Source organism: Empidonax traillii, unplaced genomic scaffold (genome assembly GCF_003031625.1).
Source record: "Empidonax traillii isolate 1590-97213 ecotype Southwest subspecies unplaced genomic scaffold, ASM303162v1 scaffold25:size3598162, whole genome shotgun sequence".
Taxonomy (NCBI): domain Eukaryota; kingdom Metazoa; phylum Chordata; class Aves; order Passeriformes; family Tyrannidae; genus Empidonax; species Empidonax traillii.
This window is the reverse complement of record NW_020955218.1, coordinates 2,775,868-2,799,362: the sequence shown is the minus strand read 5'-3', so window position 1 is coordinate 2,799,362 and position 23,495 is coordinate 2,775,868. Positions and strand designations below refer to the sequence as shown.

Sequence of the window (23,495 nt, the reverse complement as noted above, 5' to 3'; positions counted from 1 at the left end):
CCGCCCCGGTGCGCCTGCGCGGCGGCGGTGGCTCCACCTCCCCTCCCCTCCCTCCCAGGCCCGGGCCGGGCTCCCTCCGCGTCCTTCCGGCCCCGGGCGCGCAGCCGCGGCGGCGCCTCCCGCATTGGCGGCGGCGGCCTCGTGCGATGGTGACGCCGTAGGGCCGGGGAGGAGGCGGCCGGGCCGGGCGGGCGGCGGCAGCGGCGGCCGCGGGACGGGGGCGGCGGCGGCGGCAGCAGCTCCGCCGGCCGTAGGCAGGTGAGGTGAGGGCGAGAGCCGGGGCAGCCGCGGAACCCGCTCCGCGCCGCGGGGGCTGCGCGGGCCCGGCCCGGCCGCCCCGGAGGGGGCCCGGGGGTCGCCGGCGGGCGAGCACCCGCTCGGGGGTCAGCGGGGGGACCCCGCGGTGTGCGGGGAGCGCGGCGGGATCCCGGCGGGTCGGGGGGGCTGCGGGAGGGCGGCGGCTGCGATGCCCTGGCCCGGCCGTGTCCGAGCCCTGCGGGCGAGTGTGCGGGGCGGGAGGAGCGGAGCCCGCGGGTGGGGACGGGAGTTCGCTCGGGGCGTGGGGGAGAGCTCGGGAATCGCCGTCTGGAGGAGGCTTTGGGCCGAGGGAGCGCTGGTAAGTGGGTCAAGAGCACCGTAAGTGGGTCTTGTTTATACCCTTCCGTGCACTTGTTGCTCGCCAGGGCAGGGAGGTCTGCTGCTGCTGCTGCTCCTGAAATCTTTCTACGGAGACAATAAAAATAATAACGCCTCTGCTGGCACAATATGGGAGCCTCACTGTGCAAACAGAGCAGTCTCTGGCTGTTTTCAAGTGAATATGTGTAAAAACACTGAAACTACCAACGGTAGATAATGCAAATATTCTGTACCTCAGTTTAGATATTCTCAAGTTGTTTGGGTAATCACAATTTGGATATTCTCAAGTGGCAGCTGCATAAACTTTTAAAAAAGTTGAGGTTTATTTTTAAATTTTTTTTTCCTGGGAGAATCAGACGTTCATCTCTTGTTTGCTTAGGATGAACAACAGAGACGTTTAAACATATGGTGATCGCCCAGAAGACAAAGAAGATATGACAGCTGTTGTTCTTACTGGGCTTTTGCAGCAGTGTTTGTGTCTGTTTTAGCCTTACAAGTCAGTTGATTTCATGGCTTTAGTAGTTGTGTGGACATTTGTTTTGAGAAAACCGTTAACATTAAATTATAACTTTTTTTGACGTACAGACTTTGTCACCCTGTGTATTTAAACTGTCATGCACCTATTACATAGCAAAAAAGCTTTTAGATACTACTTCTTGTTTAAGGACACTTTCTGTTCTTTGTGCAGCATTGGAGTTTGTCAGGTGGTTGAATTGTCTGGTGTATCACAAGTGTGTTGCGTATTTTTTAAAATGGACCAGATTTTACTAAACTGGCCAGGCCCTCTGGGCAAACCCTTCTTGGTATAATCTGGTTTTTAAGACTTGAGGTCTTTGAAGTGTAATTTAAACTCTTGCTGTAGTCAGTGCTGGGCAGTATTAAATTTCTGGTTCCATCCTGACTGTGGTCTTCACAGATCTGTTCTGGAAGCCGGTGAAGAGCTGTGCACTGCACAGCCCTCTTTCTCAGCACTGTGGTAAAAATCCTCTGCTTTCAGAGGCCTTTTTGGTAGTACATCAGTGTTGAGGTGCTTGTTTTCTGCAGAACCTTAGTGAGACTGCTACAAATTCGGTGGCAGCTGCTGTAAGAGAGGAAAATATGTTTGTGATCGACAGAAGTAGGTTGTTGTGTCATGAAATTATGGGTGCAGCATGGTCATAAAAACCAACCTGTTTTCCTTGTTATCTTTGGCTGTGAGCTAATATTATTTATATGAGAAAGGAACTGATTGTGTTTTGAGTTTGTTTTTCCTTTTCCCGTAGGGGTACAAGCCAGCTCCGGTTCTGAAGATTTTATGCTGTGGTTCTTGCATTATTATGTGTAAACTTCATCTGTCCCATGGCACTTAATCTTGTACGAAGACTATGAGTGTGTGTTAGTAGGCAACGTTAAAGAAGTTCATTGTTGTGTGGGAAGCGCAATATTAGTTGATAAAATACGGAAACGTTTCCCTTGCCTGAGCTTACAAATAAATATGGCTGTGAATAAGGGTGTTGGCAGCTTTGCAATGAAAACCATGGAGAATAGCTGGTAATGTGAAAAACTGAATCAGAGTTAGTAATGGAGGAGTTAAAAGCTGCGTCCTAGCTCAGTCCAAGTTTTCAAAATGATGCTTTCTGAGTGTAAATCGGGTGTGAAAACATAATCTGGTGTGAAGGACAAGAGTGTATTTTTGGCACACTTCTTAAGCAAAAGCTTTCATGGTGAAAATTCCTTCAGCAGATTCTCATGTATTATTATGTATATTCTCAAACCTAAATACAAAATGTGATGGGTATATGAGCTTAAATGGTATCAGGTCTTCAAGAGAGCCAGACACAAGCAAAAGTGTTTCCCTTACCCCCCACAACCCCAGTTTTTGCACCGATGGAGTTGTGTCCGTGCTGTTGGACTGGTGACATTACTACTAGTTTGCTAAAGTGGCTAGTGAGAGGTGGTTTTGGCAACATGGGTGAGATTCAGACTTGGAGCCTGACTGCTGGATACAGGATTAAAGGGCTGGGGTTGGAAAAGCCTGTGCTTGCTCTAGGCAAGCGTTTCTGCTGATTTGTCAGGAAGGAAAATTAATGGGAATTGGCAGGGCATGTAATGCCAGTGATTTTAATGCTTGGCTCTCTGCTATTTCATGTCTTCAGTTGCATGTTCAAGGAGCTGTGTCAAGCATTCATGTACGAAAAATACTCAATATTAGGCACTGAAAATTTTGCAAGTTTTACAGGTTTCTGGTTGCATAACCGTATTGTCCAAGACACTGCAAAGCAACAAGGCCCACTTTCGTCAGTGGAGATGCTGTTTGTGCATGAGGAAAATCTTGATAAGGAAACTACAGGAGGTCGTTGATGCCATCAGCAATTCAGATCCTTGAATAGTGGTAGTTCTGAAATGGAAATAGCAGTTTTGAGTATTTGTGATTTGAAAGTGTCTGTGTCTGAGTCATTCAGTGAATTTTTTGTCAGAGGATGTTGGTAGATTTGAAAAGACATTGCACAAGATAATGGTAGTGATTATGGAAGAGTATTTGGGACAGTGTTTAGGGGGAAGACTATTAATTCAAACTCTATTGTTTTCTGATAGAGCTTGTTTTAAATGCTATTTCCTTTGTATTGACATGTAAGATGTTGTATTTCAGCTGGTTGTGCTCAATGTGGTGTCTGCCTGCCTCTGCTTTTTAAAGCAATGTGTTTGTCAAGACAAGTTCAGCAGAGAAGCTGGTTTTCAAAAATTCAGAATATGGAGACAAATAAGATACTAGTTCTGATTCTTCAGAAAACCGATTTCTGAAAACATTTTTAACTGTCATTTGTTTATTTGAATATGCTCCTAGTACTGGAACATTTTACTTTTGAAGTAGGATGCTGCAGATCAGTATGTAAAACAGTAAGAAACAGCAGGTGAGTTGTTTTCACTTAGTTCCTGTTGCAGAACTGTGAAGAGAACGACCTCCTGCCTTCTGTGTGGTGAAGTGAGAGATTCAGACTTTTATCATGTAACTGTAAAACTGGACAGCAGCTTAACTTGCCCAGTGATTTTCTGGGAAGTTTGTCTCAATGGCTTGACATAAAAATATAATATTTATCTTAGTCTGGTTTGAAGGTGGACCTCAAGGTTTCCTTTCAGGACAGGGTGACAGACTTTCTGTTTACAGAGGACTGTTCACCACCCTGGGATTTGGTAGCTGGTGTGGTGATAAGCAGACAGCCTCTCAGGAAAGGAGGTGCCACAGCTGCTGCTGCTGCTTGATTTGAGAAGTAGCAGAGAGCTTGATGCGAGTTGGCAACATCAAGGTGCTTAAAAAGTTGTAAATATTATGTGTTTAATTCCATTTTGCATTCTGATTTAACATGATTTTCAATTATAACCTCTTTGGAATTTTCAGGACCTCATGGAAATATCTTTGTATTTCACTATTGTTGCACATAGCCATGATTACTCATGTATTCTGGAGTTGCAGATCTCTGCTGCTCTGTGAGTGGAGGAGAGGGTCTCTTTTTCTGACCAGGCAGGATTCTTTGGACTTCTGTGAACTGTATGTGTGACAGTGCATGTTTTGGGACTTCTCAGGGCTGCCTTGTGGTTAAATTGATTGCAGAAAGGTGTCTTCAAATGCATAGGCAGATATAAGGTTCCCAGGACACGTAATTGTCAATGTGGAAAAATCTGCTCCATGGTTCAGATGGATTTCAGTAGCTGTGAAAATGCTGGGATGTGCCAGCTGCTGTAGCGCTCTGTGAACAGGACTAATTAAGCCCTTGTGAGAACAGAAAATAGTCAGGCACTATTTACAGGAAGAAAGTGTTGGAACAGGCAGAGCTGTAATCATTGGCTCTGAGGTACCTTTAGACAGCAGTAGGCAAGAAAGTAGACAACTGACTTGCAGAATTGGTTGAAGGTCAGGTCTGAATGCTTACAGTGGGTATTGCAGTGTTCTGCCAGCACATCTAAGCACATTACACACTTCTGTTGAGACCTGCTACAGGAAAAGCTACTTCCCTTTTTTGCCTTGTTTTGTTCTCTCTGGCAGTATTTTATCTCAAAGCGATTAACGTTTGTGTTTCTCATGTAATGCTGAAAATAGATATAGATGTCATCAATGTTGCCTGCATTTGAATAAGTCCTGTAAAAGTCTAACTGTCTGCCAAAGTGAATGGTTGTTTTTCCAAGTATATTTTAAGCTTTTTCTTATATCATCTGCATATATTCAAAGACAAGGTGCGACTAGGCTGCCTTACCTTAAGTACGCCAGAACCATTTCTCATATCTGTTTATCCAATTTTCCTCCTTCTCAACCAAATTAAATGCTCTTTTCCCCAGTGTGCATGGCTCCATCTGCTTAGAGGATTGCAGAGGCTGCCATTCCTTGTTTGAAGACAAGATCAGTTGTGCTACTCTGTTTAGGTCTAGAGGATGACACTTCATATGCTACAGATTTCCTTAGGAGATCACTGGGAGTGTTAAGCCTTTCTACAGCTTGTAGGTAAGGGTTCTTTTAGTGGTAGGAAACTTTAGTGGGCTTTTCTCTGCTTTAATGACAGCATTCTGGCAAGGTTCCTGCTTCAGCTCCTTACTGATGGACATGTTTGGCTTGTCAAGTTTGATTTCTCTCAAAATGCTCTCATAAGTGTGTTTTAGTAAACTGGGTGCTTATGGATATTTGAATAAATAGCGTGTTCTGGAGGGAACAAACCATGGGCCTTCTTGCTGTATGAAACATTTTCTTTAGACTTTGTTAAAGGCACTTATCTGTGCTCCTTTGATTTCTTGTGCAAACTACTTGGTGGGTGATACCAGGGTTTGGGAGCTGTAACCATGATAAGGAATTCAAGATCACACTGTCTGTACATTGTTTCTGAGTTTTTGTTAAATGCAGAACTTGTGATGAAAATGGAATAATTAAATTGAGGATAGTAAAAGCTGCCTTGTGAGAGCAACTCTGGGTTCTTAGATTGAATCTGAATGGTAAAATTCCTTTAGCTGGTGGTAAAATTCCATAAGTTAATCTTTAACTCCTGCTTGTACTAGACATATATCCATGTCTCCCAATCTGCAGTGGGAGCTGTTTTAGAAAGCTGTGCAGTGCAGAGATAAGTGTAGCTGAGACTGACTGTGCTCTCAGTCCTGAGAGTACTGGCAAGCTTTAAGCTGCAGGGAAAGGGATTTTAGCACTTGGAAGAAGGAAGAGGATGGCTAGTAGGACGTGGGATGAAGAGCCACTGAACATGCATTTCGGCATCTCTCAGCTGACAGCTTAGGTGTGGTTTTTATTATTAAGAACCCTGCATGGCATTTCCTGGTGGGCTGCTCCTGGGATTTAGTGGTTGCCATTCCCTGGTGTAAACTGAAGGATTTACTTTTTCTGTTTTCTTTCCTAATGTTTTAATTTATGTCTTGGTCTCTGTGACTGGTGGAATTTGTGGGCATGTATTACTTAGACAAATACTAGTGCTGTGGGGATAAGTTAGTGGTGGTGGGATCTGGTACTTTTTGATGTTATGGGATGACACAACCAATTTGCACATGAAGAACAGTGTGCTTTGCAAATTGTGTTAGTTTAAGCAATTATTTGTGTGTCTGTGTATTCCCTAGAATAGCATATGGCATTGCAAGGCTGGTAACAGCAATGTTCTGCTCTTCTCAGTATTAATCCTTTAGGCAAATAATTTTTTGTTTAAATGGAACATGACCGTAGAAAAAAAAGCAAGAGCCTATTCATAATTTTTATTAAAGTATCTATGTGACAAAGTGCCAGCTACTGACCTTCTGCCTGCTGTACCTTCATCGGGGAACAGAATGGGTTGTTTTCTGAGGTGACTGTTCTGAGAGTTGAGAACAGCACAACAAAGTCAACAAAAGCTTTACTTAGTGGTTTTCTGACCTTTACATATTCCAAGCTAAAAGGAGGATGCTGAAAAAGGCTTGTGTCATGGTTATCTTAATGTCCATGCTTAAGTGCAACTGCTCTTTGACTTCCTGCTCTGTGACATTTTAATAATTGGCAACCATATGAATTCTGCAGCATTACAGAAATAGTTCAATAATAGATGTGTGATAAAATTCCTTTTCTTTTTGTGAGCTTCGTTAGTGCAGCAAAGGAAGTTGCTAGGTAGCTTAGACTTGATTTGTAAGATATTTCTCAAGGGGCAATTTTCAAATATGTTTTTGGTAAGGAAGATGATTACTGAATTTAAATAGAAATACTGTATTATTTAAATATAAATATATATACCTGATAATTATGAATTATTCATTTCACTCCTGTGAAGGATATAAAGAAATAGTTTTTGGTGGTGTGTTTATCTGTTCTCAATTTAGATCATCCCCCTGAAACACAGAATGTAATTTGCTAAAGCCTTGTTTTCTTTCTGTTAATATTTTCATGGGTAATCTGGCATTCTTATACCACCTAGGACTGTAAAGAAAGAAGATCAGTAGTAAAATGTTAAAACTTTCTGGATTACAAATATTCAGCGTTTCATTCAGTAGGAAGTGACCTGTTGCTAAAATAATTGGAGATGTGTATAGGTTTTAGCTACTGTGTCTGTAAAACTCTTTCAGTTGGCCTTAAACCCATGCTCTGGAGTTCAGAAGTGGGATGTTGCCTCTATTCTGCCTCGAGGGAAAACTCAGTTCTAAGTTAAGCTAATCCTTGATAGAAGCAAGAGAAGCTTGACCAAGTTTCACTTGCATAAATGTTTCTGTCCAAAACATCAAACTGGCGCGTGATGCTGTTGAAAATGCCAGTTGTGTCAACTGATTTGGAAGGGCTCCAGTAATGGGGTCAGTGTAGGGAAAGGGAGATGGTACTGAAAAATCTCGAAGACTCAAATGAGGTCAGGGTGGATGTAACAGTACAGCTCTGCATGGCTGTGGGTAACCAGGGGCTGCTTTGGGTTTGGAGCAGCAGAGTTTTAAGATGTTATTGGGAAGGTGGTACAAGATGTTCTCAGATAGACGTTAGATTTTCGTTCCTCTGTGTAAGCCCTTTCCAGCTGACTTTTTCTGTGTCGGTTAACTGGATCAAACAACCCCTTGTTACACATCACAGTAAAGTCATTGTGAGAAACAAAGCCTCATTACAGAACCCATGACTGTTTTCCTCTGAAAACTCATGTCTTGGCTCTGTTTCAATAGTTCATTATTATGTAAGTGCCTGAGGGCTTATCTGCCTGCAAGACTCACGAGTGTTTTCTGGAGGCTAAGGTCATCCTTGAAAAGGTTCCGTTCCACATTCCTGTTCTTTTAGCAGTAAGCATGATGTGTCCAGTAGTTCTTGGTACCACCACCTGAAATCTTACTGCATTTTGAGAGAATTCATCCTGTGTAGTCATTAAAAGTCTGTTGAAACTTGGTGCTTCCTTCTTGGAGATCCTGTTTTGAGGTAACAGATAATTTGAATGCTTCCTCATTTCAAGCTAAAGAGACTTGTGAATTGGACAGTAATCGAAGTAATGTCTTTGTAATAAATGAACAGTTTACAAGCATATTATTTATTACAACATTCAAAGTCACAGGTAATAGTGGTGGTATTTGGGGTTGACCAAAGCATAGTTGCATAATTCCTGTCATAGAATGACATTTAGTCACACTAATGATGGAGCAGTTGAGAATTACTGGCACTTAAAATTAATTACCAGGCAAACATAAAAAGGAAAGGTGGAGGATGTGCTCATTACTGCTGCTTCCATTGGAGACTGCTGCTTCAGGGGATGTGACAGAGGTAATAGAGCTGTACCAGTATATTCTGCTGATGGTGATCCAATTGCTAAGCAAGAATGACGGATGTGTTTGTTAGAACTGCTTCTCTCCAGTGATTGTCCAACTGCCTTTATTCATCTTTGAACTTTTGAATTGGCTGTACTGAAAATCCTGGATCATCTGGTAAGTTGTCTAGGGAATTGTTTACATTGGGAAGCAAGTGGTCTGTTAGTGAAAACCAGTTCTACTTTGTGTTGGAAGTGTTGAATAAGGAAGCCATACAACTGGAAGATTTTAAACTGTTGGGAATAACACTTGGTGTAGAAGTATTAGCAGCACTTACTGCACGTAATGTAGTGTGTGTAGTGTTTGAGCCAGATTTTCTGCCTTGTGTACTACTTGCAGTATGGATTAAGTAGGTTGTATAACGTACAAGCCTTCCCTCCTCCACTGGAGTGCAGTGAATGCCAGTTTGAAGCTGTCATGCTAGTGCTGTGTGCTTTACAACTCCAGTGACACAGGATCCCAAGATAAACTCAGCCTTCATTTAGTGAAATTTTTAGGCTTTAACAGCATGCTGTGAAGTGAGGCAGAGAAAATGGCAATGGATTACAGGAAAAGTCTTCTGCATTCCTGTTTTCATGCTGTAAAATTTATGTCTTAGAGGATCTCTCCCAAGCTCTGATTTCAAACTCCCGTGTGGACCAAAAGCAACATTTTATGTGGCTTGACAAAGGTCCCTTTTCACTAACTTTAAGTGACCTGAGGCAGATTAACATGCAGATTAATGTATTTGACAGTAATAAATCAGCTTTAACAACTACTGAGGCAGAGGTTTGTTTGGCAGAGGGTTTGGTTAAGATATGGTATCTGGAGTTTCACTGAACATTTACAGAGGATGATATCTGAGACGGTTGAAAAATTTCTTGCTTTGTTAGGTTTTGTACTGATGCATCTTTATGCAATTTAGCTGTAACTATGTGGAGTTTTATTTAAGTCAAGGGTGTTCTCTTGGTGAGCAAGCCTATAAAAATGGAAGGATTCTAGTTTAAATGGAATGCATGCATTTTGTCATCCACTGTAAATGTTTACAAGCTGCTGTATAGGACACATACTCTAAGGAGTTTTGTTCCATCTCTGCATAAATTTATTACCTAATTTCAAGTTTACTTGGAGGAATAGCTTTCATGTTGATCACACATCTTTCTTTTAGGAATCTTGGCTTGTAACCTTCCCAAGCTTGAATACAAACATCAAGAACCAGTGATAAATTTGAGATGAATGAAACTGCTCTGTGCTTCCTCATAGGTAGCACTACTGTTTATGAGAGAGCAGTTACAAATTACTGGTAGGAATACTTGGTGTTTTTTTGGGGAATATTATTTTAGTGGTTAAGATAACTGCTATGTGTTACTCCACGGTGAAGGTACAAGATCTGTTCATTTAATTGTTCTGTTGTGTTTCTCAGTACTGAGGCTTACAAGAAATTCGTACATTTGTGAAATGACGTGACAGTGTGACCAGCTTGGCTTCCAAGTTGGAGTTCATAGTTCAGGTGAGGGCTGGTTATGTGCAGGAGAATATAAACCAGTCAGAGACAGGACTTAAATCATTCTTTTCCCCTTCAGGAGGGAAACTGTAGCAGTGCATCAAGTAGTTGGTAGGATTGTTGTTTTGAAAATTTTTTATGTGGGTTTTTTGTGTATGGGGTTTTTTTGGTTTGTTTTTTTTTAGATTTTCTTCCCATTTTTTAAAAAATCTTTGCTCTTACTGTTCCGATGTTTGTCAGTGAAAATCAGTGACATCAAACTTCTGTATGACAATTTAAACACCATCCATGAAAGAAGTTAAAGATCATAGTAAATAGTGAACAGATTTTATCTAATCTGTACGTAAGAACAAAATTTGGGGCACAGAGTGTCTTGATTTCTGTGAGTTTCTGGAAAAAGGCAAGTTAATTCCACTGAAACTTGAAATTCCAGAATAGCTGTAACATAAACCAGTCAAACTGGAAATCCCTTTGGCTCAGGTTTCTGCCTTTATTGTGGAGTTGCTGCTTAAGCTTCTGCCCCCCCTCCCCGAGGCTCTTCGACGACCCTCTTGTGTGTGATGCACTTTGTGATATCTGCCCAGTGTGCCTCCAAGCCCTGCTACAGAAACAACTCATGTTCCTGTACTCCACTTGCTCAGTTTTCTTGCCCCTGTGCCTCACCCATGCACAATGACAAGACCTGAAGCAGAGAGACCAAGAAGCTCTGGGTTGCTTGTGCCCAGCAGATTCTGTGTGTCACTGGGGCTGAGTTGGTGGGTAGTGAGAGTTGTGCTATGGGCCTGTTCGTAGCAGGGTTCACTTGAGGTGTCCCCCTTGCTGCAGGATGAAATCCTGACGTGCATATGCCAAGCGTGCCAGGTTGCAGCACCTTTTACCGAGGCTTTGACTCTGCTTTGTCCCTGACCTTTCTATTTATACCCTTTGAGTCTGAAGCCTGGCCAAGTTGCAGGACCACCTACCAGTCTCAGGCAAACTGACCATTCAGGGGAGAAGGAGGAAACTTGGCAGCCATAGGGTTTTTCTGTCCCCTTGTCCTCTTACGTAAGTCCCTGGCCAGAGCATCTCAGGGTAGTGCCTACTGGCTTCTGGGATGCCTTTGGGAGTTACTGGTGGTGTTACGGTGCTTTGCCCGGTGTCCCTGGGATACTTTCTGTTTCAACCCTCATCCTTTCTTCTATGCAGTTTTTAGTTTTCTGCCTCGTAATAATTTGACTTCCTATTTAGGTTTGTTTTTATTCATTAGGCCCCTTGCTGTCCTTCCTCAGAGAGAATTTTAAGGATTTTAGTAAGGATGTCCATTCCCTAAGGAAGAAAATACTTTCTAAGCATAAATGTGCAAGCAGTATGTGCTAGATGTATATTCAGGGGCTTCTAGAGCTAGAGGTGGCTTCATGTACTTAACATGGTTTGGTGGATTTATCCTGTGCGTTTGTCCACTTTCCCCGTGAATCCTCATCCTGTAGGAAGAAGTTCCAAGGTTTACTTTTTTGCTCTGTCAAAACCAAGCCCTTTTCATATTTGAGTTTGCCATCTGCTAATTCTGTGACTTTAACTTGGTGGATGGGCAGTGGTAGGTATCTTCACTTTCTCTTCTTGTTTTGGGTGGTGCTGCTGTTGTAGCCATGAAGATGAGGAAACCTTGTGCTGTGTTAAAATCTTAACTGCAGTTTTGAGTGATCGACTCAGGTTTTATGTAAAACTTTCTTTGCTATCACAAAGGAAACCATCTCTCAAATAATTTAGTAGATGTGTGAAATGGGATGTAAGGCTTCTGAACTCTTACAGATTAACTAGCACATGATAAAAATAGATACCAGATTTTATATTTCATAAATGCAGGGCTTGTTCACTTCTTACTTGTTTCCTTAGCTACAGTTGCTTGTTTATCTACCCAGGCCAGGACTTGCCTGGTTATCTGGGCAAGTTGGTTGTCCTTCAAGGTTTTACTTCTGCTTTTTCTTACATACTAAATTCACAACACTGATTATTGATTTTTGTTAGGACTTCAAACCCACCATAGTCTGCTTTTTTTTCCCCAAAATCATGTCTGCCACTACTGTGCTGTCAATACTGGAAGAACCTTTCATGCTTTTCCTAATAGTGTACCTGGGGCTTTTACAAGAGGATAAGGCAGTGCTTATGCTTTGTTTAGATCTGACCCTCTGTCTGGAGTTCTCAACTGGATTTCCAAGTACCTCTTTGGCATACAAATTAGTGGTTGGCTTCTACATGTAGCACTTTGTCTCTGCTGAGAGGCTTGGCCTGCATTTTCTGTCTGCACATCAGGTGAATCTGAAGAGCTGTGTTCCATCTCGGTCACAACCATGTATACAATAGTTTATGTTTGCATCAAAATTACATTAGATTGTTCTCATTCTGTAAGAAAAATAAACTAACTTATACTAGAATGAGATCCTTTACTTTCTAATTCCATTGACAGTAAATGTTGTGTTAGCATAAGATATTTTTTTCTCCTTTCCAGAATAGTTTGCTGGAGTAGTTTTACATGTATTAACACCCCTTACAGAGGCAGTTGTGTTACCGTAAGAGTACTTTCAGTGAGTATTTGAGAACTAGGACAAATAACTATTCAGTAGTTTGCTGACCCAGTTCTTGCTTTCTGCTCCTGTTCCTCCTGTCTCGGCCGTTGTCCAGGAAATCAACCGAAATTTCTACCATTCCTACTCTTAAGATCGTGAACACTTTTAAGCTTGGCCATGTTTCCTTCCTGTTCTCAGGGTTTCTTAAAGAAATTGAGTCTCATCTGTGATGTCTAGAGCTTCCTTCTGCAAAACAGAAAATGCAGACAGTGACTGCTTAGCTCCCTCTTTGTGTTTAGGTGCTGTTATAAGATTGTGTAAAGGTGTGTGAAAGGCCCTTTGGTACAAAACAACACTGACCGAGTCACCCCAGCACAGAGTCCCCTCTCAGGGGAGAGAATGTTGCCGGTTCAGGCAGTCCATTTAGTTGCTTTTCTTGGGGCTGTTTCACAGCTTGTTATTATATTGTAATTTTCCTGTAATACTTTAAAGACAACAATGCTCTTCAGAGTTGCAAAATAGGAGAAGGAATGGAAGACTCCATCCATGTTGTTACATTTTTGTTTATGGGCAAAGAGAAAGTACCCTTTGTACATGTGTCTGTTTATGAAAGTAATGTGTGAGTAAGTAAAGCCAAGAATTTATTGTTAGTATAATAGAAGTCTTAAGAGTCTGACTCAATTTTTCTTTAATAGTTAAGTCTAGATGAATGATTCTTAAGAGGAATGTTGCAGTGAGAGTACTTACATACAGGAAAATGCTGCCAAACACAGCTAAAGTTGTAACACAAACTTTTTGGTTCCTGTGCCTTCTGGTGGGGTAACTCACCCTTCTGTCGCTGCTTTGGGTCTTCAGGTCGGCAACTTTGGACTGCTGGAGAGGATAATGGGAGGTAGTCAGCCTTGGGAGTTGTTTGTTTGGAGGAGTACGATGTTGATTTTGCCTGTTTCTTCTTCCTCCCTCTGGGATCCACTTGAGTTTTCTTTTTATGTTTGCTAGTATGCTTTTATTCCTCTTATGTTTCTTCATTGGTCTAATGCTCCAGGTTATGTCTGAGTTCACTATATATGGTGTCCTTTATGTATGTTAGTTAATATTTCTTTGTTGCCCCTAAAATCAGGTTTGTCCAGCTCCAGGTCCGCGTTTTTTTAAACTGTCCATTAACAAGCTCTTTAGCCATGGGGTTTCCTGGTGGCAAGGCTGTGCCACCATCTCTTATTCCATGCCTGTATTCCTCTGTACTGTATCTCTGCTTCTCAGGGCCTCTGTCATACTAGGCCTGTATTTCTCAACATCACTGTAAATTCTTCTTTCTGTGGAGAATAAGTACAGGTTACATCACACCAAGGTAAACAAAAGTAAATGGGACCTAGTCAGTTAGGAAGGCGACTGTCAGAGCTAAACTGACTGAAAGCCCAAGGAAAGTCCAGACACAGCAAGCCTGATAAAGCTCAATCTTTGGCCTTGTGACTCGATGTGGAGCGTATGGCCTCCCTTTGGTCCTGTAATTCTGCATTTACAGGGCTGCATGGTTATGATTTCCCCTTGTTCAGTGTCCCCAAATCCCTGCATATCACTTGCAAGTCCAAGAAGGGTATTGCAGACTCTTTTATGACTCCAGGTTCCTGAGCAGGAGTAAATGATCCTGGAGGCATCCCCTCTTTTCTGTCTTATCTTGCCTTGTGGTGACCTGTGTAGGTCAGTGGGTAGCCAGGAGTACTTTATTGTCATATATATATGTTGTTGTTTGGTGTAAGTGCTTCACATAATACTGTGTTTTCTGTTGTGACTTTTATAATTATAGTAAATGCTGTATTCTGTCCATGATAAAGGCAACATAGATGTCTAACTCCACCTTTTTATGTGAAATTACAGTTTTATTCCTGTTTTGTAATAAGATGTTTTTATAAGTGTAAACATCGTGTCTTTTTCCCTTGAGGAATTTTTTTGCTTAATCCACTGTTGTCACTATCTTATGGTGTGAGTTATCTGCTGTAAATAGTTTGACATAAAAAAAATAATCTTTATTTTCCTTTAACAGTGCTGATTGTCATTAATCCAATGTTACAGTACTTAACTGGCAGGGTAGCTCTCTTATCAAAGGGTGGATTGCAATTACATGCTTTAAAGTAGGGACAGGGTATTTTTTGCACTGACAGTATATAGAAGTTATATATAAGCTATATATATGTATAGAAGCTCCTTGTTGCCACTGCCCAAATAACAGCATTTTATTTTTTTAAACAATTCAGTGTGTGTTTGGGGACCTTTTCTGGTTTTGGTGTTGATTTTTTTTGTTGTTGTTGTTGGAAGAGACACGGATCATACACATACACACCTCCCCCTCATATGGCTATCTGAATGCATCAGTTAGGGATATTAAGTCATGCAAAACATCTAACATGTGTATTCACAAAATACTTCCTGATTGCTTGTGAGTTAGCATGAACCAAGTTTATGGTCTTAAACTGCTTCAAGCCTGTAGGTGTGTTTTGAGTTTAGGCTGCATCCCTGCTTAAAGGGCTTGTAAAACTGATAATAGTTTGTAAATAGGTTGTAAAACTAAAACTGATAATAGTTTTAGTTTTTGAAATTTTAGCATTATTCTCTATATAAATAGACTGTGGGTCTTTTGTCATCTCCCCTTAGTTGTGGGACAGTAGAAAGTAATTTAACATTTCTACTTTTGAACTGCATCAGTGATGTTTTATGATACCGGTGTGCGATGCTAGATCTTGTTTTGAATTTGAGACGATTTCAAACAATGTTACCAGGAAACATGAGAGTGGCACTACATGGTAAAGGAGACTAAAAGTTCACTTCACCTTTTCTGAACTCTCAACAATATTTATCTTTTAAACCCCAAATTATTCTCTGGCTGTTGGATTAAGGAAGTTAAGTAATTCATGAGTAGCTTTACCTGGTTTTATTTAGAACTTCAGCCATTTGACTAAATTTACTTCTGACTTGCGTAAATTTATGCAGTCTAGTTGAGGTGGATCTGCCTCTCTTGCTTGAGTTTTGGTGGGTAAAAAAGAATCTGAAAGATGATGCACCATTTTTTTTGATCTTAGACTGATACAATTCTATGGATGTGGCAGTTGATTATTTCTACAATGTTATCGTGGTATTTTTCCGCAGAAAAATAGCAAATTTTTAGTTGTCTGACTTGTGGCAAAGCAGCGTTGTGGCTTTTGAGGAGAGGGATATATGCTGTTTTCGACTGAAGAAATGTCATTCTGAGGGTAAGTTAAATAATAACTTTGCTTTGTTCTTATTTTTTACAAATATGGGAATGCAAACATTTTGTAGACCAAACCTGTCAGCCACAAAGTAAAACACTGATGAGCAAGCTCACAACCTCACAAATAAAATTCACCAAGATAATCAGTAAAACTAGAGAGCAGGTGTCCAAAAACTGGGAGGAGTGACAGCTTTTTGCAGCCAGGCCTCTGAGATCCTCTCTGCTCTATTAAAACTGCTAATCTTGGTAAGGTGCCTGGTTTGCCGTGCCAGGTGTGTACATATATAACAATTAAAGGCCAGGCCCAACAGATAACTGTCCGTTTTTAGCAGGTTAGGAAAATATTGCCTATAAAATAAGCAGAGTTAAAATTTTGGGGGGTGGGGTGCTGCCCTTTGTCACATCCTCCACGTCCACAGCACTTCTCCGATAGCTCATTGGGTTTGCATGTTTGATTGCATTTGCGTCTTCTGTGGGAAATGATGATCTTATTCTCCTCCCTGGGTTAATGTTTCTACAGACTGTCACCTGGAATGGGCTGTGACAAACATCAGAATGCCTCTGGGTGGAGGGTCAGCCTTGAGAAGTGGGACTCTTTACCTCCCAAGCAGGGGAGAGTGGGGCTGCCCCCTCTTGGCACCAGCCAGCCCTAAAATCTGCACACTGACAGCATCTAAGTGTCTAAGCAGGCCAGGATGAAGTGCTGCAGGCATCTGTCTGAATGATTTGCTGCTTGTAGTTTGCAGCCTGAAACGTGTGTATTTCTCTTTTGGTTTTAAAAGTGCAGTGGTAGTGTTTGTTTTTGTAGGGTTACTCCAGGCCTTGGAGCAATTTCTTGAGTTATAAAAGATCTCGGTTCAGTTTTTACAGATTCAGACGTGGCCTTTGTGGGGTGGGAGGAGAGTGTCGTACTTGCCAGGGCAGAGAGGAATGTTTGCTCTCTGGATCACTATCTTGGTGCCCTTCACATTCCCATGCAAAGATCCTCTGTGTAGGGGGGCTAAATGAATGTAACCTCAGTTTAGTGGTCTAGCTCTGGATTTCAGTGCCTGCGCCAAATACTTCAGTTTCTTCATCTTCACTCAGCGTTTTGTGAACTGGATGTCCTTGAGGCAGTAACTAAAAGGATGTATTCTAAATTTTCACTTAAGAGAAAAGTAATGTTTAGTTTCAGTCTTTCACTTTTAGACAATCTGCGATCCAAAGTGTTACTAACAAAAAAGAACTACTTCTTTCTGTTGTTGGCAACCATGAAGTAAGCTGGTGTGAGTAGCATGCCATAGAAATAAAATCATAAAAGGGCAAAAGATGGAATGTTCCTCACTTGAAGAAACTGAGCCATTTAATGAAAAATTAAGCAAAAGCAAGTTTTCCAGGTCTGGTCCGTGGATATTTGTGGAATGTGATGTGAAAAGCATTTGAACTTCTGTTCCTGGTTTTGTATTGCTTTTGTGACAGTTCTCTTGGTTTTGGTTTATTAAAGACTAAAACTAATCTAGAGTGGGTTATGCAGTCTGTAACAACCGGACATTGTGCACTGGGGGTGGGCCCACCTCTGACATAACACTTAACGCAGTTACAAAACTGGGGTCCAATTTGCGGTACAAATTGGACAAATGTTGTAACAATGTAATGGGATCCTCTGAAATGGAAGCATTTTGCTAATGTAGGCAGGCTGCTGGCTTGTTCCCTTTCTTTGGACCCAACTGCATCAGAATGTGCTTGATTGTTTGCCTTTGCAGCCTGCTGTGAAATAGCTTAGACTGAAGCGTCCAGTGACAGTTTGCAAGTTACAAAGACAGCATTTTGGCCACTGACCCTCTGCGGGAGCCTAAGCTTTGTTTTGTAGATGCCTCTTTATCTAGGGAAATTACATCGAGAAAAGAGGTGCTGGATTACTTCCTCATTGTTCCTCATTGTTAAAGATGACCTCCAAAGAATTTTTACAGCCTGATTCATACATTTCCTTCAGCGTGCATTGAGAAAACAAGGTCTTCTGTGAGGATTTCCTCGTCCTCCCTTTCATACATACCCTTGTTTACTTTGTTTTTGACTGCAGTTTTAGAGAATATTTGGAATGTTAACTGTGGATGTTTAACTCCTTAATTGAAAAACACGGTTCAACTGTTATAAGACTCTAATTAAAAAAAAAAAAAAAAGATATCCCTTATTTCAAGTTATACTCTTGAATCTTTCAATATTAATGTTTTGTTAACTTTTTATCTGTGGTCTGCTGATACAGGACAATTCACAAATTCCTTAAAATGTGTGGATTTCTTATCTCCTTTGCTTTGCTGTGTGCGTAATTAAAAAAGCAGCCTGCAAGTATATCCCCCATACAGGTCCCAAGTGACCACGGGTCAGCTGGGCCACATGTAATGGGTGACACTCAATGTCAGATTTAACTCGTGTAACACAGGAGTGTAGGTAACACCCTTCCTCTTTCCCTTAACACACACCCTGTGCACCTGCATTGTGCTGGTGTGCACCTGATTTCCCCTGTATGAATCAGAGGGGTCAAAAAAAGTCCACCTCCCCGAGAAAACCCAAAGCACAATACCCAACACCTTACCAGCAGATCACTGCTGATGAACTCAGCTGAGCGTCAGTGCCGGTGGTGGGCACTAAGGGAACCAGATGGGTGATAAGATGATGCCGTTGTCAACTGAGAATAAGTCAAGCTTTTGTGTGATGTTACTGAGTGCTGTCGGTGTTACTATACCATTTGTGAGGGACTACTTGTGACAGAACCTGCCTACCAGAAGACAGTCGAGGAAATACAATGTGCCAAGAAAGCTACATTTAATTCAGTACACCTTACTTATCAAGATAGCCAGACTCCACTGTTTCATAGGTACAACATTCCCCATCACCCTATATAAGCTGTGTTCTTATCACAAACGATTTACCCCACCCTCTATAAGATGTGTTCTTGTCACATACAATTTGTAGATTGAGAGAATATCTCTTACAAGATTTTTCAGGCACTCAAGCCCTTCATTAAGCCGTAATGAATGTTGAGAGAAATGTATACCCTGAAATGTTCATGATGGCCCTTTGTTGTTTTGATATCAGATTAGGGAGAATGGACTAATCTTAAGAAGAATCATCCAGTGTTTACATTGCTTATGCTGCTTTAATGGATGATTTGGAAGAGGATTGGCAAGGAAGGAGCATGCAGTGAGTGCCACTGCCTACCTGTTCAGAAAAGTTTCCGTCAGAAAGGCAGTTGAGAGGGGAGTGTGGAGGGATGCAATTTTCATTCTTCCTCCAAATACTAGCTACAGACAGAATGAAATACCTTTCAAGGGGTCATTCTTGTGCTGCTTATAGAAAAGAACACACTGACAAGAGTTGAATACTGGAGAGATTGCTTTGCTTAGGGGTAGTGGGAGGTGGTCTGACCATCCAGGACTGTGTTTTAGCCTAAAAAGGGAGTGACATCTTTTAGATGTGATTACACGTGTTGATGTGCTTTCTTTGGTTTGCTACCATGTGACATCATTTAGCTTAGACTGTAAACCAGTCCTTGTGCTAGGTGAATCCTGGGAGTTTAGGAGGTTAGGATAGTGCTTATCCTGGGGAATATCTTACAAAGAATAATAGCATTATCTGTGGTGCTTAAGTTCGTGTAACTACTCTTTTCTTGTCATCTAGAGGAGTGAAGCAGTGTCCTAAATATGCTGCAGTTGTGGATGTTGACTCCTGTGACATTGCACAATTGCAGTGAACTGCTGATATAGTTTTGCCTTCTGATTCTGTTTTTGGAAAGATGGCAGGTGTCTGTGTCCAGCCTCAAACTGGCCCTGACTGTCCTCGCTGTGGGGCTGACTGCTGCTGAACTGGGATGGGGGTAGCAGCTGAGGCTGCTGTGGGGGGTGTGGTGGCATGGCAGCAGCATACTGAGTCGAATAAGGGAGTGCCTCATTTTGAGTTTGTGGGCCATGTTTAGAACTCTGGTTGTATTAAACTGGTAAGTCCTTTCTAAAAGTTGACTTAGCATTTAGAAGTTTACTACATTTAAAAAAAAAAAAAAAAAGCCCCAAACACAACAAACCAAGTTCTGTAGATGCTTTTCTCAGCTTATTTTAAGCACATCAGGGACTCACTGATTCATCTAGATGCTGATATTATGCTTATTATGTATGCAGTCATTAAGTAGATTTTAAATGGTACATGGCAACTTCCTCTTTAAATGGCAACTAATTTTAATGAAACATTTAGTTTGCATGCTACAAAAAAAAGTTAAAGGACTTCATATATGAGATTTGTAATCTCAGTGAAACACAAACCCCTGTTTTCCAAGACCTTAAGTGTTCTGTGGCTTTCCATTTTCTAGTTTTTGGTTTCATGAACTACAGTCTTCAAGAGAGTGGGGCAATAAGACTCTACAATGTTTCAGCCATCAAAGTCTGTCTAGATGCTACTGACCATACTTTACTTTTTAGTTTACCTACCTTTGCATGCTGTTTTAGGGCAAGCATATTTAACACTAAGAGAATCCTGCATAAAGGAGAACATGGAAACGTTGTAGTGCATTGAACAATTCCACTGTCATTTCAAGAAACAGCAAGCTCTTGAGTTCAGCTGTACTGCTGAATGCAAGTCTGATTCTCTGGAGGTGAAAGGCATCTTTTATTTTTAACCTTAGTGATTGCTTGGCAGCAAGTGCTAGCGAAGTAAATCTTCGAGGCCTGATTTAAAAGTCTCTTGGCATTCTTGTATCTTCTCGTGTTAGGAGAACCTTTCGCAACCATCTTGGCCAAAGCAGTTAAGCCCGTTGTGTGGCTGTTACTGCATCCCAGGGCATTGCTCCCACAATGTTATAGAGGTGATGTAAGGACATATTAGGCAATATAGTTGGCAATGCAGCCCAAAGTGGCAACTTTATTGCTTAAAGCTGGTAGAAAGAAGAATTAATAAAACTTGCCGGTTCAACGTCTAATGCAAATTGCACAATCCGTGACTCTAAGCAGGGCTGTTCCAACTACCTACCTCTTTGAAATGTCGTATGGAATATCAGGGGATGTGTAACTGTTGTTTACGAGCAGCTGCTCTGCTTGCTTGCATTTTTTTTTTTTTTTGTTTTTTTTTTTTTTTTTTTTTTTTTTTTTTTTTTTTTTTTTTTTTTTTTTTTTTTTTTTTTTGTTTTTTGCTACAGCTTCAAATTGGTACAGGGGACCTGCTGTGGTCTAACCCCAGCTGGCAACTAAGCCCCACACAGCCACTCACTCACTCTGCCCCAGTGGGATGGGGGAGAGGATCAGAGGAGTAAAAGAGAACCTGTGGGCTGAGACAAAGACAGTTTAATAAGTAAAGCAAAAGCTGTGGATATAAGCAAAGCCAACCAAGGAATTTGCTCACCGCTTCCCATGGGCAGGCAGGTGTTCAGCCATCCCCAGGAAAGCAGAGCTCCATCACACGTAACGGATATTTGGGAAGAAAATGAGCTCTGCCCCAGACAAACCAGCATAGTACTGTACTGAAGTTGGCCTCCTTTAGGTTGCCTTTTAAATTAAAAAGCCCGTAAGTGTCGTTTCAAACTGTAGTTGTTGCATACTCCTTTCTTTTTTAGATCAATTTTGCCAAATGGCAGTGTGATTATGTCTTCATGTTTTGTGCGTAAAAATAGAATTGTGATTTGGCTTCTTGAAATATGACAAAAACAATCAAGATTTCAGCAGTTCTGTGGCTTTCTAAATATTTCTCCTTGCTCTTAAAATCTTGCCCAGCTCCTTCATCGAGCTTCCTGTGTAATGCTGTTAAACCTCATCTTAATTCTCCTGTGACTCTTGTGTTTACTAAGTAAACAGCTGTGGCCGTTTCAGATGTTACTTCTCAGATGGAGGTTGCTGACCCTGTAGTGAAGGTGGCAGGAAGGTGGGCACACCATCTGCTCTGCTGTCATGTTGTCAGCATACCATCTTGGGTGATTAAAGCTGTGTGCCATACTGAACTCGGACAACTTGAGGTATCATTTAGCTCTGCAGAGTCTGTTACCTGCTCATTAGCAGCTCTGTTCTCTGAGGATTGCCAGGCAGCCGAGGGGATATAATATTGCAAAATGCTGCAGCAAAATTAACTGTAGCCCATTTGTCACAGCTGAGAATTACCTTGCAGTGATCATATGTAAATGAAATTAGTTCCTGTAAGGATGGAATACGCCGCTTATTGGCTTTTTGGAGGTGACATTTTATTATAAGACTGCCAATATCAATTCCCCATCTTATATTTTTAATTTTCTCCCCTACATTGTGACAAATTTCAGCATCTTTATTGGGTACTAAAATTCCAATTTAATTATGCATCCTGGCAAGTTAAAACTTGTTAGATGGATTATCCTAATGTTATGTGTTAGTCACATCTGAGTACTTAGATGCTGCAGTAATAAGAATGACACCGAGTGATTAGTGCAAAACAAATAGATTCTCATTCAAAGTGATTCTGAAGCCTCAGCTGAGGCTTCATTCTGATAATTCTCTCTGATTCTTTCTGGCACTCAGATTGCAAAGTTCTCAGATATTGTGCCTCCCAAGGCTACCAGTGTCCAGCAGGCATCTCTTGGCTGACTATTGAAGAGATATACAGTGATGTACAAGACAAAGGGGTGACCAATAATACCCTTGGATGAGAGCTCAGAATAACTGTCATTAATTTTCTGCAAATATAATCACATCTTGTAACGCTTTGAGATAAATTTACCCTGAATCCTTTTTGCAGTGTTGTAAGTCTGAAATACAATGACTTTTCTGAGTAGAAATCTTGGGTTATGGTTTTCTGGGGGAATTGCCTGGGTCTGATCGCTCTGATGGAACGAACGGCGTTCAAATCTGTCTGCTCTAATTCCTTACACAAGGAAAGGTACAAGCCTATTGCCAGCAGTGATTGTGAGCATGTTAATTTAGGCAAGGGAAGCTTAATTGCTCTGTGTACTACTGCCCTCCTTGCAGTCTGTCTAAAATTAGTTGCTGCATGAGCTCTGCTTGCTTGCTATTACCTGAGCAGCTGTACCAGTACTTAACGACCTACTTTTGGTGAATCCTAGCCCAGATGATTGAGCTTGGCTATGAGCTTCATACCTGCAAAAAGCTGATAATTACAGAGTACTTGTGATAAGTAGTTTATTTCTAAGTAGTGTTCACAGGCTGGTGTTTGCAGCTTTGTAAAAATAAAAATAATTTCTAAAAAAAGTACACATTTTTTTAAAGAAGTTCCATGAAGCTCAATTTCTATCATCTTTCAAAGTTGGGTTTAACTTATGTTAGGGTATGAAAGTGTTAGTGGCCTCAAGATGAGAATTCGTTATCCAGCGGTGTAGAAATCTGTGTAATTGGTCCTGTTGGAGTTTTGGCACACAGAAGAGAAGTTGTGGTGGCTGTCTGGTAGCTTTTAAGCATACTCTTCTTCCGGCCAACTTTTACACCCTTCTTTTTACCTTCAGTCGGCTTACATAAACTGTTTGTCTTTCAGAGCCAACACATAATCAGCCAAACTGAACCAAGAGGAGAGCGAATATTTGAGAAGGCTCCCAGCATCTCATGAATGAGCAAACGGAACTCGATAATGCTGGTTCTCCAGAGCCAGGTCTACGGCTCAGAAGAGGACACATGTCTGACCCTGCAACAACACAGGCAATCTTTGAAGAGGACAGCTCTCAACAGAGGCTTCTTTTAGAGGAGCCACCTCTGTCTTCTGATCAGGAAAATGTAAGTTTTATATGATTATCTGCTAAGGTTACTGGGAAAAGGGAGTTGTGGTGTAAGTGCTTCTTAACTCTCAGAAAGGTGGACTGTGAGCCTACAGCCTTTTAATGCCTGCTAAATAATTGTAA

General features: G+C 41.4%; 1 protein-coding gene across 7 annotated transcripts in view; it reads left to right on the top strand.

The window, feature by feature from the left end:
* The first annotated feature begins 194 nt into the window (after positions 1–194).
* The window catches only part of ADIPOR2 (adiponectin receptor 2), a 43,095-nt gene continuing 19,794 nt past the window's right edge, over positions 195–23,495 (top strand). Inside the window, exons 1-3 of one of the 7 annotated variants that reach the window (XM_027905804.1) lie at positions 242–258; positions 4,948–5,110; positions 23,135–23,370. In XM_027905804.1, coding sequence (XP_027761605.1) covers positions 23,203–23,370 — 168 coding nt within the window. In that variant the 5' untranslated portion in view covers positions 242–258; positions 4,948–5,110; positions 23,135–23,202. Of the gene's footprint in view, positions 259–551; positions 637–4,947; positions 5,111–5,762; positions 5,886–9,877; positions 9,989–16,239; positions 16,419–21,614; positions 21,636–23,134; positions 23,371–23,495 lie in introns of those variants that run through there. The other 6 variants (XM_027905814.1, XM_027905842.1, XM_027905837.1 and 3 more) reach the window with 6 other exon arrangements.